Here is a 17,759-nt window from a genome sequence, read left to right on the forward strand (position 1 = left end):
CCTCCTTCGGATTCTATACCTCGCTGTCCCTCTGCCCCTCCCTACTCACACTGTTTCTCTCTCTCAAAAATAAATAAACATTTTTTAAAATTTTTAAAAAAGAATTTTATTACACTGCCTTTCTTTATATTACTTAAAGGGTTTGGGAGAGATACCACTAGATACTCCTTCAGCAAAAGGAAGACGATCTCATACTGGTACTGTTGGAAATACACGGTCATCCTTTGTTTCTAGAGATGCTTTCAATTCAGCTGAAAGGTAGGCTCATTTGATAGTTCACATCATTGGAGAAATTACTCCCTAGTGATAGTAGTCTCATTTGGATATTTTTATGAACTATTCCAGGGATATTTGTCAAAACTGAATGGAGTTTTAAAAGTTGAAAGTAAGAACTTAGAAAGTGTGAGGTAATTAGATTTAATAAGGGAATTGCATATTCACAGCAGCTTTCTTTTATATGCACTAAACAGTATTAAAGCATTAATGTGGTTTAATAAAGTGCTGTTGAACTTGTCAATATTAGGCCTGTGTTGGACAACTCTAATTGATTTTGTATTAATGTATAGCCTTTACTTTTTCCCCTTGATTATGAAAAAAATACATAATTATGATTAAAGAAAAAAAAACTTTAGAAAATCCAGACATTATAAGAACAATTTAACCAATCACCACCAGGCAGAAGAATCCTCTTAAAATTTTTATGAATATAATTACATATGCTATTGTGGAACCTGTTTACATTATGTAACATGTAATAGATTGATTATATAACTTAAATTTTTTTTTCTTTTGAAAGTATGATCTCTGGCATATTTTAAAATATATTTTAAACTTTTTTTTTTTTAATTTTTTTTTCAACGTTTTTTATTTACTTTTGGGACAGAGAGAGACAGAGCATGAACGGGGGAGGGGCAGAGAGAGAGGGAGACACAGAATCGGAAACAGGCTCCAGGCTCTGAGCCATCAGCCCAGAGCCCAACGCGGGGCTCAAACTCACAGACCGCGAGATCCTGACCTGGCTGAAGTCGGATGCTTAACCGACTGCGCCACCCAGGCGCCCCGAAACATTATTTTTAAAACTACATGGTAGATATATAAGTATCTTTCATATTTTCTAGATTTGTATATTTTTGAACTATTTCATAAACTAAAATATACATTTTGTTAAAAAATTAAAATCCATGTGAAAATACATGCTTTTGGGACCTTGCTATTCTAAGTACAGTCCATAAAACAGCCCCATTGGCATCCCCTAAGAACTTACTAGAAATTTGAATCTTAAAAAAAAGAAAAAAAAAAGAAATCCAAATTTTGTAATCTTCCCAAGCCTATGGAATCAGAATCTGCTGTTTTTTTCACATTAAGGTATAATCACATGGGTACCTGGGTGGCTCAGTCGGTTAAGCATCTGACTTGACTTCAGTTCAGGTCATGATCTCCAGGTTCATGAGTTTGAACCCTGTGTCGGGCTCTGCGCTCACAGTCTGGAGCCTGCTTGGGATTCTTTGTCTTCTCACTCTCTGCCCTTACCCAACTTGTGTGTATGCGAGTGCTCTCTCTCTTTCACTCTCTCTCTCTCAAAAATAAATAAAACTTTAAAAAAGTGTCATTGAATATTTAAAAAAAAAAAAGATACAATCACATAAAATCCTGGGTCAGACATTTTGGTCAAAAACTTTTTTTGCAACCAACAAAAAGTAGCTTTTTAAATATTAATTGAGAATATACTGTGTACCAAGCCCTTTCTGGTCAGTTACTTATTTTGTAGATGTCTCTTAATTGGGTATTATCTGATCATTTTTCACAGTTAGATTTGAGGTTATGCATTTTTTGACAAAAAATACCTCAAAAGTCAAGTTGTACCCTTCTCAGTGCATCATTTCATGAGGTACATGATGTTGCTGTGCCTTCTTACTGACCGTGTTAACCTTGATCCTCTGATAAGGTGGTTTCTCTTGGGTTTCGTCACTGCAAAATTACTATTTTCCCCCTTATAAATAATAGATATTTTGGAATACTTTGAGACTATATAAATCTCCTGTTTCTCATCATACTGTAGTTTACAAATCTTAGCAACCATTGATGGATCTTGCCTGCAGCAATTATTGTGGGATTTATTAATTTGTTTATTTATGTCTAATGGTGACCTTTTATTTACCTTATTCTTCTACATTTATTAGTTGAATTTTTGCATGAAGAAAACTGCTACTTTTCCTCTATGTATTCACTTACTCAAATATTTATATTATTGTAGATGGATGGATTTTTATTTTATTTTATGGGTTATAATCTATCTATATCTATAAAAACTATTCATTACTCACTTTTTCAAATTGTTGCAACTTTAAGATCTCCCTCAGGTTGGCTGTGTGCTTTGTCAACATGGCACATTTTACATTTCTTTATTTTTTGCCATCACAAGATTGCCCAGGATCAACTTGTATTATTTCCTCTTCTCTAATCTATATGTTTCTAACTTCTTTTCCTTTCCTGTCTGAATTGCAATGACTAGAATATTGAATATGATGTTGCATACAAATATTAAGAACAAACATCTTACCTTATTCCTAATCTTAGGCACAAAACATTTGGTATTTTCCCACTAAGTATGATGTTAGCTATAGATTCATAAAAGTCCTTTATCAGGTTAAAGGTCCTTCCTTTTTCTAGTTTGAGTTTTTATCGTGAATGGTTATTGAATTTTGTCAAGTGATTTCTCAATGTCTATTAGGATAATCATGTATTTTTCCTTTATTCTATTAATATGAATGGTTTACAGTCATTGATTTCCAAATGTTGAAAAAAGATAACTTGTATTGCTTGGATTAGTAGCACTTGATCATGAAGTGTTATATTTTTAATATATCACTGGTGTTGGTTTGCTAAAATTAGGTGGGTATTTTTTGTCTATAGTCCTGGGATCTGTAGTTTTCTTGTCTTAGGATGTCTTTGGTTTTGTTATGGGAGTAATGCTGGATAATACCTTGTGGTTTCTTCTTTAATACATGGGCTATTTAGAAATGTGTTTCTTACCAGCTGTATAAGATGGTTCCAGTTTTAACACCTCCTCATCAATATGTGTTATTCTCCAAGTGGGTATAAACTGGTATCTCATATGACAAAGACTTTTTCTTTAGCTATACTTTACACAGGCTTTTTATCCATGAATCCTCTAAGTCTGCTTGTTGGCTATAAATTCCAGCTGTCTTTACTGCATTAAGAATTGAACACCTTCTGACTATCTCCTCTATTGCAGTAGTCATGACCCCTATTCCAAAGTCTTAAATAAAGTCTTCTTTATAACTTTACAATGTCAAAATAATTATTCTTTACCACGTTATAGTTTTGACTTTTGTTTCTTAGTATGTCTTTTTAAAGTATGTTTTTTGTAAAAATATATATGTTATATTTAATATATATTTATATATCTGATTAAATCTTGCTTTTTTATCTAATAATCTCTCCCCTTTAATTAGAGTATTTGACCATTTCTATTTGGTATAATTATTCATATGGTTGGGTTTAAGCCTATCATGTTGATATTTTTTTTTACATTATTTTTCAATCTATCCTGGTTTTGTTTCTTTTTTCCACTTTTCCTGCCCTTTTTTTCATCCAAATTTTTACTTAAATTCTAGTTATCATACAGTGTGATATTAGTTTCATGTGTAGAATTTAGTGATTCATCACTCACATACAACACCCCAGTACTCATCACAACAAGTGCTGTCCTTAATACCCATCACCCATTTAACCCATTCCCCCACCCAAATCCCCTCCAGTAACCATCAGATTGTTCTCTATAGTTAAGAGACTGTTTCCTGGTTGGCCTCCTTTTTTTCCCTTCCTCTGTGTTCTTTTGTTTCTCAAATTCCACATATGAGTGAAATCATATGGTATTTGTCTTTCAATGACGGACTCATTTTGCTTAGCATAATACACTGGCTCCATCCACATCATTGCAAACGGCAAGATTTTATTCTCCTGATGGTTGAGTAACATTCCATTGTGTGTGTGTGTGTGTATGTATGTATGTATGTATAATATATATATATATTATATACACATGTATATTATATACATATAACTATATACATGTATATATTATACACACACATGCATACACAAACACATACATACATCCACACTACCTCTTCTTTATCCATTCATCAGTAGATAGACATTTGGGCTCTTTCCATAATTTGGCTATCATTGATAGTGCTGCTATAAACATTGGTGTGCATGTGCCCCTTTGAATCAGTATTTTTGTATCCTTTGGGTAAATACCAGTAGTACAATTGCTGGATTGTAGGATAGTTCTATTTTTAATTTTTTGAGGAACTTCCATACTGTTTTCCAGAGTGGCTGCACCAGTTTGCATTCCCACCAGCAGTGTAAGAGGGTTCCCTTTTTTCTGCAGCCTTGCCAACACTTGTTCTTTCCTGTGTTGTTCATTTTAGCCACTCTGACAGGTGTGAAGTGATATCTCATTGTAGTGTTGATTTGTATTTCTCTGATGACCAGTGATGTTGAGCATCTTTTCATGTGTCTGTTTGTGTGTCATATGATGTATCAGATATGTCATTTGCAAATATCTTCTCCTATTCCATAGGTTGCCTTTTAATTTTGTTGATTGTTTCCTTTACTATGCAGAAGGTTTTTATTTTGATGAATTCCCAATAGTTTATTTTTGTTTTTGTTTCCCTTGCCTCAGGAGATCTATCTAGTAAGAAGTTGCTGCAGCCAATATCAAAGAGGTTATTGCCTGTATTCTCCCCCCAGGATTTTAATGGTTTCCTGTCTCACATTTAGGTCTTTCATCCATTTTGAATTATTTTTGTATATGGTGTAAGAAAGTGGTCCAATTTCATTCTTGTGCATGTTGCTGTACAGTTTTCTCAACACCATTTGTTGAAGAGACTGGTTTTTTTTCCATTGGATATTCTTTCCTGCTTTGTTGAAGATTAATCAACTATATAGTTGTGAGTTTATTTCTGGATTTTCTATGTGTTCCATTGATTTATGTGTCTATTTTTGTGCCAGTCCCATACTGTCTTAATCATTACAGCTTTGTAATATAACTTGAAGTCCAGAATTATGATGCCTCCAGCTTTGCTTTTCTTTTTCAAGGTTGCTTTGGCTATTCAGAGTCTTTTGTGGTTCCACACAAATGTTAAGATTGTTTCTTCTCGCTTTGTGAAAGATGCTGTTGGTATTTTGATTGAGATTGCATTAAATGTGTAGATTGCTTTGGTTAGTATAAACATTTTAACAATATTTGTTCTTTCAATCCATTAGTGTGGAATGGTTTTCTTTATGCCGTCTTCAATTTTTTTTTTTTTTTGAGAGAGAAAATGAGAGAGAGAGAGTGCAAACCAGGGAGAGGGGCTGAGGAAGGGAGGGAGAGAGGGAGAGGGAGAGAGGGAGAGAGGGAGAGAGGGAGAGAGGGAGAGAGAGAGAGAGAGAGAGAGAGAGATTCTTAAGCAGGCTCCATCCATGCTCAGCACGGAGCCCGACTTGGGGCTCAATCCCACCTTGAGATCATGACGTGACCTGAAATCAAGAGTCAGGCACTCAACTGACTGAGCCACCTAGGCATCCTTTCTATTTCTTTCATCAGTGTTTTTATAGTTTTCAGAGTATAGATCTTTTACCTCTTTGGTTAAGTTTATTCCTAAGTATCTTATCATTTTTGGTGCAGTTGTAAATGGGATGGATTCTTTGATTTCTCTTTCTGCTGCTTCCTTATTGGTGTAAAAGAATGCAACAGATTTTTATACATTGTTTTTGTACCTTATGACTTTACTGAATTCATGTTTCAGTTCTAGTAATATTTTGGTGGAGTCTTTTGGGTTTTCTACATAGAGTATCATGTCATTTGCAAATAGTGAAAGTTCAACTTCTTTCTTGCGATTTCAGATGCCTTTTATTTCTTTGTGTTGTCCGATTGCTATGGCTAGGGCTTCCAGGACTATGTTAAATAACAGTGGTGAGAGTGGACATCCTTGTCTTGTTTCTGACTGTAGAGGAAAAGCTCTCAGTTTTTCCCCATTGAGGATGATTTTAGCTGTGTTTTTTTTTTGTGTGTGTGTATGGCCTTTATTATGTTGAGGTATATTCCCTCTATCCCCACTTTCTTGAGGATTTTTATCATGAATAGATAATGTACTTTGTCAAATGCCTTTTCTGCATCTATTGAAAAGATCATATAGTTCTTATCCTTTCTTTTAAAAATGTGGTGTATCATGTTGATTGATTTGCGAATATTGAACCACCCTTGGACCCCAGGAATAAATCCCAGTTAATCATCGTGAATGATTCTTTTAATGTACTGTTTGATGGGTTTGTTGGTATTTTGTTGAGAATTTTTGCATCCATGTTCATCAGGGATATTCGCCTGTAGTTCTCATTTTTAGTGAAGTTGTTTCTCTGGTTTTGGAATCAGGGTAATGCTGGCCTGATAGAGTGAATCTGGAAGTTTTCCTTCCTTTTCTACTTTTTGGAATAGTTTGAGAAGAATAGGTATTAACTCTTCTTTAAATGTTTGGTAGAATTCACCTGTGATGCCATTTGTCCCTGGGCTTTTGTATCTTTGGAGATTTTTTATTATTGATTCAGTTTCTTTGCTGGATATCGATCTGTTCAAATTTTCTGTTTCTTCCTGTTTCAGTTTTGGTAATTTATATGTTTCTAGGAATTTATCCATTTCTTCCAAGTTGTCCATATAATTTTTGGCATATAATTTTTCATAACATTCTCATAATTATTTCTATTTCTGTGTAGTTAGTTTTTATTTTCCCCCTCTCATTTGTGGTTTTAATTATTTGGGTTCATTCTCTTTTCTTTTTTAGAAGTCTGGCTAAGGGGTTATCAATTTTATTCTTTCAAAGATCCAGCTCTTACTTTTATTGATCTGTTCCACTATTTTGGTTTTTTGTTATTGTTGTTGTTTGTTTCTATATCGTTTATTTGTGCTCTAATCTTTATTATTTCCCTTCTTTTGCTGGCTTTAGGTTTTGTTGTTGTTTTTTCTAGCTGCTTTAGGTGTAAGGTTAGGTTGTTTCATTTGAGATTTTTCTTGCTTCTTGAGATAGACCTGTATTGCTGTATACTTCCTTTTTCCTTTTTCTCCACATCCTCACCAACACTTGTTATTGCTTGTCTTTTTAATAATAGCCATTCTTACAAGCATGAGACAATATCTCATGATGGTTTGATTTGTATTTCCCTGATGATTAATGATGTTGAACACCTTTTTCATGGACTTGTTGGACATTTGTATGGCTTCTTTGGAAACAATGTCTATTCAGTTCCTCTGCCCATATTTGTTTTGTTTGTTTGTTTGTTTGTAGGTGTTTGTTTTCTAGGTTTTTGGTTTTGTTTTTTGTTGTTGTTTTGCTATTAAGTTGTGTGAGGTCTTTATATTTTTTGGATATTAACCTCTTTCTCTTCAGATATATGATATGCAAATGTTTTCTCCCATTTTGTAGGCTGTCTTTTCATTTTTGTTGATGGTTTCTTCTGTGCAGAAGCTTTAACTTTGATATGGTCCTACGTGCTTATATTTGCTTTTGTTGTCAAATCCAAAAAATTACTGCTGAGACCAGTGCCAATGAGCTTACCATGTATGTTTTCTTCTATGAGTTTTGTGGTCTTATATTTAAGTCTTTAATCCATTTTGAGTTGATTTTTGTGTATGGAGTAAGATAGAGGTCCAGTTTCACTCTTTTTGCATATGGCTGGCTGTTTGGTTTTCCTGGCAGTATTTATTGAGGAGATTATTCTTGCCCCGTTGTATGTTCTTAGCTCCTTTATCATAAATTAATTGGTGGATTAATTAACCTCTGGGTTTATTTCTGGTCTCTTTATTCTGTTCCATTTATACATGTGTTTGTTTCTATGCTAATACCCTGCTGTTTTGAATGAGAAAGTATGATGCCTTCGGCCTTGTTCTTCTTAGAATTGCTTTGGCTATTCTAGGTTTTTTGTGGTTCTATAAAAATTTCAAGATTGTTCTATTTCTGTGAAAAATGCTGTTGGAATTTCTATGGGGTTGCATTCAGTCTGTAGATTGCTTTGGGTAGTAAGGACATTTTAACAATATTAATTCAGTACACGAGCATGAAATATCTTCCACTTATTTATATCTTCTTCAGTTTCTTTTATCAAGGGTTTATAGAGTAGAAATCTTTTACCTTGGCTAAATTCATTACTAGGTATTTTATTATTTTTGATGCATTTGTAAATGAAATTGTTTTTTAATTTCTTGTTCTGATAGTTTTTTGTTAGTGTGTAGAAATGCCACTGATTTTTATATATTGATTTTATATCCTGAAACTTTACTGAATTTGTTCATTAGTTTCTGAGGTTTTTTGGTGGATTATTTAGGATTTTCTATATAAAGTTGACCCTTAGACAATGCAGGGGTTAGGGGCATTGCCCTCATGCAGCTGAAAATCTACAAACAGCATTTGACTCCCCAAAAAGTTAACTGCCTACTGTTGACCAGAAGCCTTACTTGATAAACATAATATAAGCAGTTGATTAACACATATTTTGTATATTGTATGTTTTAAATGCTGTATCCTGATAGTAAACTAGAGAAATTAAATGTTAAAAAAATCATAAGGAAGAGAAAATACATTTACAGTACTGTACTATGAAAACTCCACATGTAGGGGTGCCTGGGTGGCTCAGTCCATTGAGCATCTAGCTTCAGCTCAGGTCATGACTCACAGTTTGAGTTTGAGCCCTGCCTTGGGCTCTGCGCTGACAGTGCAGAGTATGTTTGGGATTCTTTACCTCTCTCCCTCTCTCTCTGCCTCTCCTTCCCTCATACTTTCTCTCAAAATAAATAAATAAACTTAAAAAAATATCCACATGTGGGGTACCTGGTGGCTCAGTTGGATAAGCATCCAACTTTGGCTCAGGTCATGATCTCACAGTTCATGAGTTTGAGCCCTGTGTTGGGCTCTGTGCTGACAGCTCAGAGCCTGGAGCCTGCTTCAGATTCTGTGTCTCCCTGTCTCTCTGGCCCTCTCCGCTTGTGCTCTCTCTGTCTCTCAAAAATAAATAAACATTAAAAAAAAATTTTTTTTAATCCACATGTAAGTGGACCTGCAGAGTGCAAACCCATGTTGTTTAAGGGCCAACTGTATATCATCTGTGAATAGAGGCAGTTTTACCTCTTTCTTTCTTACTTGGAGACTTTTATTTCTTTTTCTTCATAATTGCTCTGGCTAAGACATCCAGTACTGCATTGAATAAGAGTGGCGAAAGAGGGTATCCTTATCTTGTTCTTGTTCTCAGAGGAAAACCTTTCAGCTTTTCATCATTGAGTATGATCTTAGCTTTGGGCTTATCATATGTGTCTTATTATGTTCAGGTATCTTCCATCTAAATCCAGTTTGTTGAATGGCTATTGAATTTTGTCAGATGCTTTTTCTTTATCTATTGAGAGGATGATACAATTTTTATTCTCAATTTTGTTAATATGGTGTATCACATTAATTGACCTGGAGATGTTGAGCCATTTTTGCATCCCTGGAATAAATGCCACTTGGTCATCGTGTATGATCCTTTTAATGTATTGCTGCTTCAGTTGCTAGTATTTCGTTGTTGAAGTTCTTTGCATCTGTGTTCTATGATCATTTTAATGCATTCTCTTTTTTTATAAATTGTATTGATGTTAATATATACCTAGTGAGTTTCTCCATTTCACTCTTACTGTATCTTTCCCTCTAAGGTATATTCAATGCTATTCTACTATCAAATCCATTTTGTTTTGAACAGTAAAAAAGTCATCTTTAAACACAAGTATCAGTAATTAGATGACTTCTTGTGGTGTTCTTTTGTTTTACTCTTCATTTTTTCACCTTTTATGTATCATATACTTCTTAGTTTAAATATAAATTTAATCCTCTGTTTTTTTCTCATTGTATAGAATTAACCAATTTACAAATTAATCTCAGATTGATTTATTTAAATAAATTAAAAATAATGGATGAATACATCTAAGATCTGCATTCTAGATCACCATCCTGTGTCTACTTTTAAGATGATTGTGAGTCATTCATTAACCAGTGCTCTTAAGATACCGTTAGCATCATTTTTAATACTGGTAGTCAGAGGGGCGCCTGGGTGGCGCAGTCGGTTAAGCGTCCGACTTCAGCCAGGTCACGATCTCCCGGTCCGGGAGTTCGAGCCCCGCGTCAGGCTCTGAGCTGATGGCTCAGAGCCTGGAGCCAGTTTCCGATTCTGTGTCTCCCTCTCTCTCTGACCCTCCCCCGTTCATGCTCTGTCTCTCTCTGTCCCAAAAATAAATAAACGTTGAAAAAATTTATAAAAAAAAAAATACTGGTAGTCAGAAATGGTAACTGGCAACTGTTACTGTTGTCTGTAAGACTTATCAATTTGCATGACTTAATTTCTTTCAAAGGGATCATTTATCTGCCATATTGAGTCACCCCTTTATAGAAATAAAAAAAATTATGCTAGTAATAGTAATTGAAATAATAAATCCTGTCAAGATTCTAGTTCTCCCACACAAGTTCCCATGGTTATTTTGAGTTAACATAGCAGGCCTGAGACTACTATTTTTGGAAAGTCCTACTTACAAGGTTAGCCCTTGGTTGGCATCTAGGAACTAGGATTTCAGGAGGATTGCCACTGTTCCTTAACTGATGAAGAGTAGTTTACTATACCAAAATTATTTGAGCAAACAATATAGTTTATGCTGAAGACCTGCTTTTCTTCTGGGAGCCTGGAATTTTAGTATATCCTAGGCAGAGGACCAACCATGACCAACTCTCAATAAACACCCTGAGCATTGGAGTCTCTAATAAGGTTCATTGGTAGACAGCATTTCACATGTGTTGTCACAGGTTGTTGCTGGAGTAATTAAATTTGTCCTATGTTACTTCACTGGGAATGGACCCCTGGAAGCTTATAGCTGTTTTTTTCCAGACTGACCCCTACGCTTTTTCCCTTTGTTTATTTTGTTTTGTATCCTTTTGCTGTAATAAATCATACCTGTGAGTAAAACTACATGTTGAATCCTGTGAGTCCTCCTAGCAAATCACCAAAGTCGGGGGAGATCGCAGGGACCCCCTTTAGCCTTGTGGCTATCAGATCAGTTTGTGAAATTTTGAGAAATATATATGTAATAAGATACATTATGTTTATGTTTCTCATAGGATATTAAGAATGAAATTAAATTTACCTTTCTTTGACTTTAGAGAAGTAACTGAAATTCGTGACATCACCAGAAAATCAGTTCCCCGCAATTCCTTAGAAAGTGCTGAATACATTAAAGTCATAACAGGTTTATTAAATGCAAAAGACTTCCGTGATCGTATTAATGGGATTAAGCAGCTTTTATCAGATACTGAAAACAATCAAGAGCTTGTTGTTGGGAACATTGTGAAGGTAATGAACTGTCAAAATTAATTTTCATTTTCAATATGTAGCTAATAGCTCATTAGTATAAAAAATTGCCCTAACTCTTAGTACTTTATATGTATTGCTTTAAAATGTTAAGCTTAGAAGAATGAATTACTTTCTAGAACAATTCAAAGTAACTGGGAAAAAATAAGAAAATAAAATAATAATATAAGAAAACAGCTGCTTAATTTGTCTGAATTTTCCCACTAGATGGTAACTCTTTGAAAGCTCTGTATTCTCAGAGCTCTTGGAACCTGAAAGCTCTGTATTCTCAGAGCTCTCAGTGCATATATGTCAAGTGAATCAATAAATATTTTAAAAACCAGGGCATTTAGGTGCTCTGATATTACTTAAGAGTAGATATTAAAATTTTTATATGTAGATTAGAAATCTTATATATACTAATTTATATACCAATGTTAGACAACAAGCAATAGAAAAGAAGATAGTAATAAATGTTAGTGGTACCAGAGCATAGATGTTTTATGCTTCTTCAGAGTTAATTCAGTTAATTCCATTAGTGATTTATTAATAAAATCCCATGTTAAATTTGTATTATGTGCATTAAACTTGGCCAGCATACCATTAACTACTCTTAATTCCAGTAATGTTGTCTCTTAATTTTCAGAAGAAAGGTACCATATTATCATGCAATGGGCACCAGAAAGTTGCATTTTCTGATATCTGTTGAGTAAAAATAAATCTCTTGGGAAGACTGTTCTCAACCATGAAAATTTTTATTTATATATTAACTTTCATATTTTTATGAGAGATGTGTATATGTATATCAGCCTCATAGAATAGCTGTTCACTCACCTAATGTGACTAAAGATTTTGCTCATCATTCACTTTTTATATCTTAAACTTATTAAAGTTAAGAATTCTAAAGAGCAAGGAATAATTGTTAAAGTAATCAGGTTAAAAGGTAGTAAAAATTTAACTCTGAAATTGCATATAAAATTCTCATAAGAAACCCAAACTGAAACTAAATCAAATCTCTATGGTTGTTACATATCTAATTCTGTTATGAATAGTGATAAAAATGAAAACTTTCCTTGAGTTCTTAGAGTTAGCTAAGCTAACCACACCTTCCAAAAAATAACATTTTTATCACATTTACGGTAAATCAGTCATCTTCATACTAAGTCAAATTTCACAACCTGAATTTATTAGGATGTCTAAGTGATGTTTGAAGACCTGTCATTTTGCTATAAGAAGGTTTGAGACTTAGATTTAACATCCAAATTTTTATAACATTCCTATTATCTATGTTCAAGTTAAATAAGATGTTGTGTGTATGTTTTTAAATAGTATATTAATAGGATAAATACTACAGAATGCCAAAAAGAATTTAAATAGCTATAAACATTATTTCACATTAAATTATTTACCAATTTACTTTCAGATCTTTGATGCTTTTAAATCTCGGCTTCATGATTCCAATAGTAAAGTAAATCTGGTGGCTCTAGAAACAATGCACAAAATGATTCCTTTGCTTAAAGACAACTTATCTCCTATAATCAACATGCTAATTCCAGCAATAGTAGATAACAATCTGAATTCTAAGAATCCAGGCATCTATGCTGCTGCCACAAATGTTGTTCAAGCACTAAGTCAGCATGTAGGTAAGAAATCTTACTTTTGCACTCAAATTATTTTGACTTTACTTTCATACTTTCTGTCCTACACATGATGTACTTTGTATAATGTTGAAATCATAGATGTTAAATATTTGTCATTTAATGTGATATTTTCAGTAGTTTAAATTATTTCTAGAGTTTAACACTAACCCATTAAATTAACTTTCTCTTATTTTTGATTTTTCAGTCCTTTCATTCCTACCTCAACCTCACATCTGGTGCAAAATTAACTCAAAATGGATTGTAGATTTAAATGTAAAACTTAACTGTAAATCTTTTAAGGATAACATAGGTAAAAATCCTTAGGACTTGAGGGCTTGGTGAAGAGTTGTTAGCATGATACTAAAAGCATGATCCAGAAAAGTCAATAAATTAGACTTAATCAAATCTAAAAACATTTGCTCTGCAAAAGACCTTTTAAGTACATAAAGAGACAAACTACAGTTTTGGAGTAAGTATTTGCAAACCACATGTCTGAGGAAGAACTCAGAATACATAAAGAACTCTCAAAACTGAACATTAAAACAAACAATCCAATTAGAAAATGGGCAAAGGACATGAAGGAACACTTCACTGAAGACGATATATGGATGGCAAATAAACACATAAAAAAGATGTTTAACATCACTAGTCATTAGGGAAATACAAATGCAGGTTAAGACCATGATCACTACACAAATATGTTCATCTGTTCAGGCTGCTTTAGCAAACTACCTACAGACTGGACAGTGTAAAAACAAATATTTATTTCTCACAGTCCTGGAGGCTGCAAAGTTCAAGATCAAGGTACCAACAGATTTGGTATCTGGTGAGGGCCCACTTCCTGGTTCCAGTGGAGCTTTCTGGGGCATCTTTTATGAGAGCTCTAATCCTATTTATGAGGGCTCCACCTTCATGACCTAATCATCTCCCAAAGTCCTCACCTCCAAATACCATAACAACAGGGATTGGGTTTCAACATATGAATTTTGGAAGACACAGACATTCAGTTTATAGCAAGTATTAGGACAGCTAAAATTAAAAAAGAGTGATAATACCAAATGCTGACAAGATTTCAGAGAAACTGGATCTCTGCTACATAAATAAAATGGTGTATCCACTCTAGAAAATGGCTTGTCAATTTCTTTAAAAAAAAAAAAAAAAAAACTAAGCATACACTTAACCATATAACCCATCAGTTGCATTCCTAGGCATTTATTCTACAGAAATGAAAACTTCCATCCAAGAAGTTACACTCTTGTTCATAGCAGCTTTATTTACAAAAGTCAAAAACTTCAGGCAACCTAAATGTAATTCAGTGAGTTAATAGTGAAGAAATTTATGATACATCTATACCGTAAAATAGTACTTAGTGATAAAGTAGTATTATAGATACATGTAACAATTTGGATGGATCTAAAAGGGCATTATGCTTAGTGAAAAAGGACAGTCCCAAAAGATCACATGCTGTAGGATGGCATCTTTGTATAGCCTCAAAATGGTAACATTTACAGAGATGGAAAACAAATTAGTGGTTATCAGGGTTTGCGGACAGCTAGGAGGGGCTGGATGTGACTATAGAGCGATAGCTCTGCGGAGATCTTTGTGGTAATAGAATAGTTCCATATGCTAATTGCAGTGATCATTACACAAATCTACACATGTGATAAAATGACATAGAACTATACACACGTAGGGATGCCTGACTGGCTTGGTCATTAAAGCATATGACTCTTGATCTCTGGGTCATGAGTTCAAGCCCCGGGTGTAAAGCTTACTTAAAAATCAACAAAGAAGGTGAATGATGTAGATTAGAATTATGCACAGGTATTGTACAAATGTCAGATTCTTTGTTTTGATATGTACTGTAATTATGTAAGATGTAACCTTTGGATGAACAGTACACAGGACCTTTTCGTACTGTCTCTCCAATTTCCTGTGATCTATAATTATTACAAAATTAATGGGGCTCCTGGGTGGCTCAGTCGGTTGAGCATCCGGCTTCGGCTCAGGTCATGATCTCACAGTTTGTGAGTTCGAGTCCCGTGTCGGGCTCTGTTCTGACAGCTCAGAGCCTTTGGAGCCTGTTTCAGATTCTGTGTCTCCCTTTCTCCCTGCTCCCCCGCCCCTGCTCGTGCTCTGTCTCTCTCTCTCAAAAATAAATGAGCATTAAAACTTAAAAAAATTAAAACTGAAAAAATCAGTAAAAATAAAAACTACCCCCTCCAAAATGTAGTTTTTTTCTGTTTTTTTATTTTGTTTGTTTTTAATAAACTTATATTCTATTTTTTGGAATAAGATGACTGGGAGATAGGCAATTCTTTTGCTTTTTTATGCCATATGATAGCTCTTTTAAAACTCTTATTTGAGGTATTTTATTTCTTATTTGCTATAAGAATAGTATTCTATTAAGGTTTTATAGATAATGTTAAGTACTGATTACATAGATTTAAAAATCTTTTTAACACATTTGCATTCATTTGTGTATCTTTTCCTTTTAATGCTTTGTAATGAAAAGTAAGAACTCATAACTCTTTAAACATGTGTCTGTATTATTCTTTTTGTTTAGACAATTATTTGCTTCTACAGCCATTTTGCACAAAAGCTCAGTTTTTAAATGGAAAAGCAAAACAGGATATGACTGAAAAGCTTGCTGGTAAATATTCTTTAATTGCTATTTCTAAAGAAATATTAACTAAGGAAAAATGATAGGCAGTTCAATTTCTTTTTGGGATAGCTACCAAATTCAATATTATTACCCACAATGTAGAAATGAATTGCATAATGATCTATACGAGAACTTTTTAAGACTTTTACCCCAAATTTTTTTGTTTATCCTTTTTTTTTCCAGTAAGAATTTCTTCCTTGTCACATTTAAAAATAGACATTAAAATCAAATTGGTACTCATGAAAAACTGTTTCAAATTATTTATTTGATAAAAGATCAGTGGGTTAAAAATGTATGTTTTTTGGAAAACATTGAGATGAATTTGGGGTTTAATTCCTATCTTTACTAATTTTGCCTGAGCTAAGTTGTCCTATGTGGAATTCTAATACTTGAAGATGCCAATCTTTGGGAGAAAAGTTTCTGACCTTACCTTCTTTAAAATGCTTGACATTTTAAGACAAGTGACATAGAGAAGAAGCTTAGTATATTTTATATGCTGCTTAATTAGCAAAAATTGAATTTATATTTTTAAAAACCTGACTGTTTACTAAATTTTTATGTTTCAGATATTGTTACGGAACTTTATCAAAGGAAGCCCCATGCCACAGAACAGAAAGTATTGGTTGTTTTATGGCATCTCTTAGGGAACATGACAAACAGTGGCTCTTTGCCTGGAGCTGGAGGAAATATACGAACAGCCACAGCTAAATTATCGAAAGCACTTTTTGCGCAAATGGGTCAGAATCTGTTAAATCAGGCTGCATCTCAACCACCACATATCAAAAAGAGTTTAGAAGAATTGCTCGATATGACAATATGAAATGAATTATGAATCTTTGATGAAATATAGTATGATGAACAAAATTGTTTACATGATGACAAATGGAACTTTTTCAAGTTACATTTTCAGTGCCTGCACTGCTCATCTGGTAAATTAAGTCAATGGCTATTTGTATTTGCAGCCAGTGGGCACACATCTGCTCTGTATCAACCCTACCACTTGTACCCATCACAGACAGAGAAACCTAAAATAATTAATATAACCTAATATTCATGAAATCTGAGGCCCATGGAATGAATCCAGTTATATTTTTGAGGAAAGTCCTGCTCATTTGCACTGTTCTATAGAAACCACAGTTCATTGCCCTATATGTACAATTAGATTTGTAATTAAAAATATACTTTTTATCATGTAATCATGTTCTGTCATTACTCAGCCTTATTTTATGAAGTGAAATAAGTCATTGAACTATGTTATCACAAACTAACTTTTGTGTGCTATTTGTGAAAAACATGTATTTCTGAAATCAGTCTGCTAATATGATTGTGCAGTATTAGCTTGCTTTTGCTGCTGTGTTAATGTGATATATTTGCTTACCATTTGGGTTTAATCATCTACATAATTGTGAAATTTAACAAGTTATAATGAAGCATGGTGACCAAAGTTTTAGAAAACACTTAAACATTTTAAATGCACGTTTAAGAAAACGTGTTGAATGTAACTTCCCTATTTTTGTGTGAAAACACTAAATTTTATTTCTATATGTCCTGACATTTATAAAGGTGTTATTTTGCTGCCCAGTTGTGTAATTCTCAAAAATAGTGCCAGGTCTTCTATAGGCTTTTCTCAGAATTCTTGGGCTATAAGTACTGTATGCATCTTAAAAAGAAAAGGAATGTTATAAAAATAAAAGGATTTATTTCTGTAGATATGTGAGAGGTGTCCTATTTTTCCAACTTCCAAATTTGTTAAAATAAAAAGTATATATATTGTAATACTAACCTATCATTTTCAGTTGGTATACTTGATAAAATATTGACCTATCTCTATTGACCTAACAATAGACCTGGATTATAGTTCTAGCTATAGAACTATAGGAAAATTAGGCATGTGATCTTGGGCAAGTCACTTACCAGTTCTAGGTCTCCCATTTTGTCATCTCTAAAATGTGAGAGCTGACTAGATGATTTTTAAGGTTCTGTTTTGTTCTAAAATTATATGGTTCTGTGTTGTAGTTTATTCAATGATT

The 17,759-nt window shown here is 33.6% G+C and overlaps 1 protein-coding gene across 1 annotated transcript in view; it reads left to right on the plus strand.

Annotated features, from left to right (window-relative positions):
- TOGARAM1 (TOG array regulator of axonemal microtubules 1) overlaps positions 1-17,439 on the plus strand; it is a 76,639-nt gene extending 59,200 nt beyond the window's left edge. Inside the window, exons 17-21 of the mRNA XM_047862057.1 lie at positions 140-258; positions 11,238-11,427; positions 12,848-13,067; positions 15,631-15,717; positions 16,296-17,439. Of these exons, the coding sequence (XP_047718013.1) occupies positions 140-258; positions 11,238-11,427; positions 12,848-13,067; positions 15,631-15,717; positions 16,296-16,549 (870 nt within the window). The 3' untranslated portion in view covers positions 16,550-17,439. The remainder of the gene's footprint in view (positions 1-139; positions 259-11,237; positions 11,428-12,847; positions 13,068-15,630; positions 15,718-16,295) is intronic.
- Positions 17,440-17,759: the final 320 nt, after the last annotated feature.

The sequence above is a fragment of the Prionailurus viverrinus genome, chromosome B3 (assembly GCF_022837055.1).
Source record: "Prionailurus viverrinus isolate Anna chromosome B3, UM_Priviv_1.0, whole genome shotgun sequence".
Taxonomy (NCBI): Eukaryota; Metazoa; Chordata; class Mammalia; order Carnivora; family Felidae; genus Prionailurus; species Prionailurus viverrinus.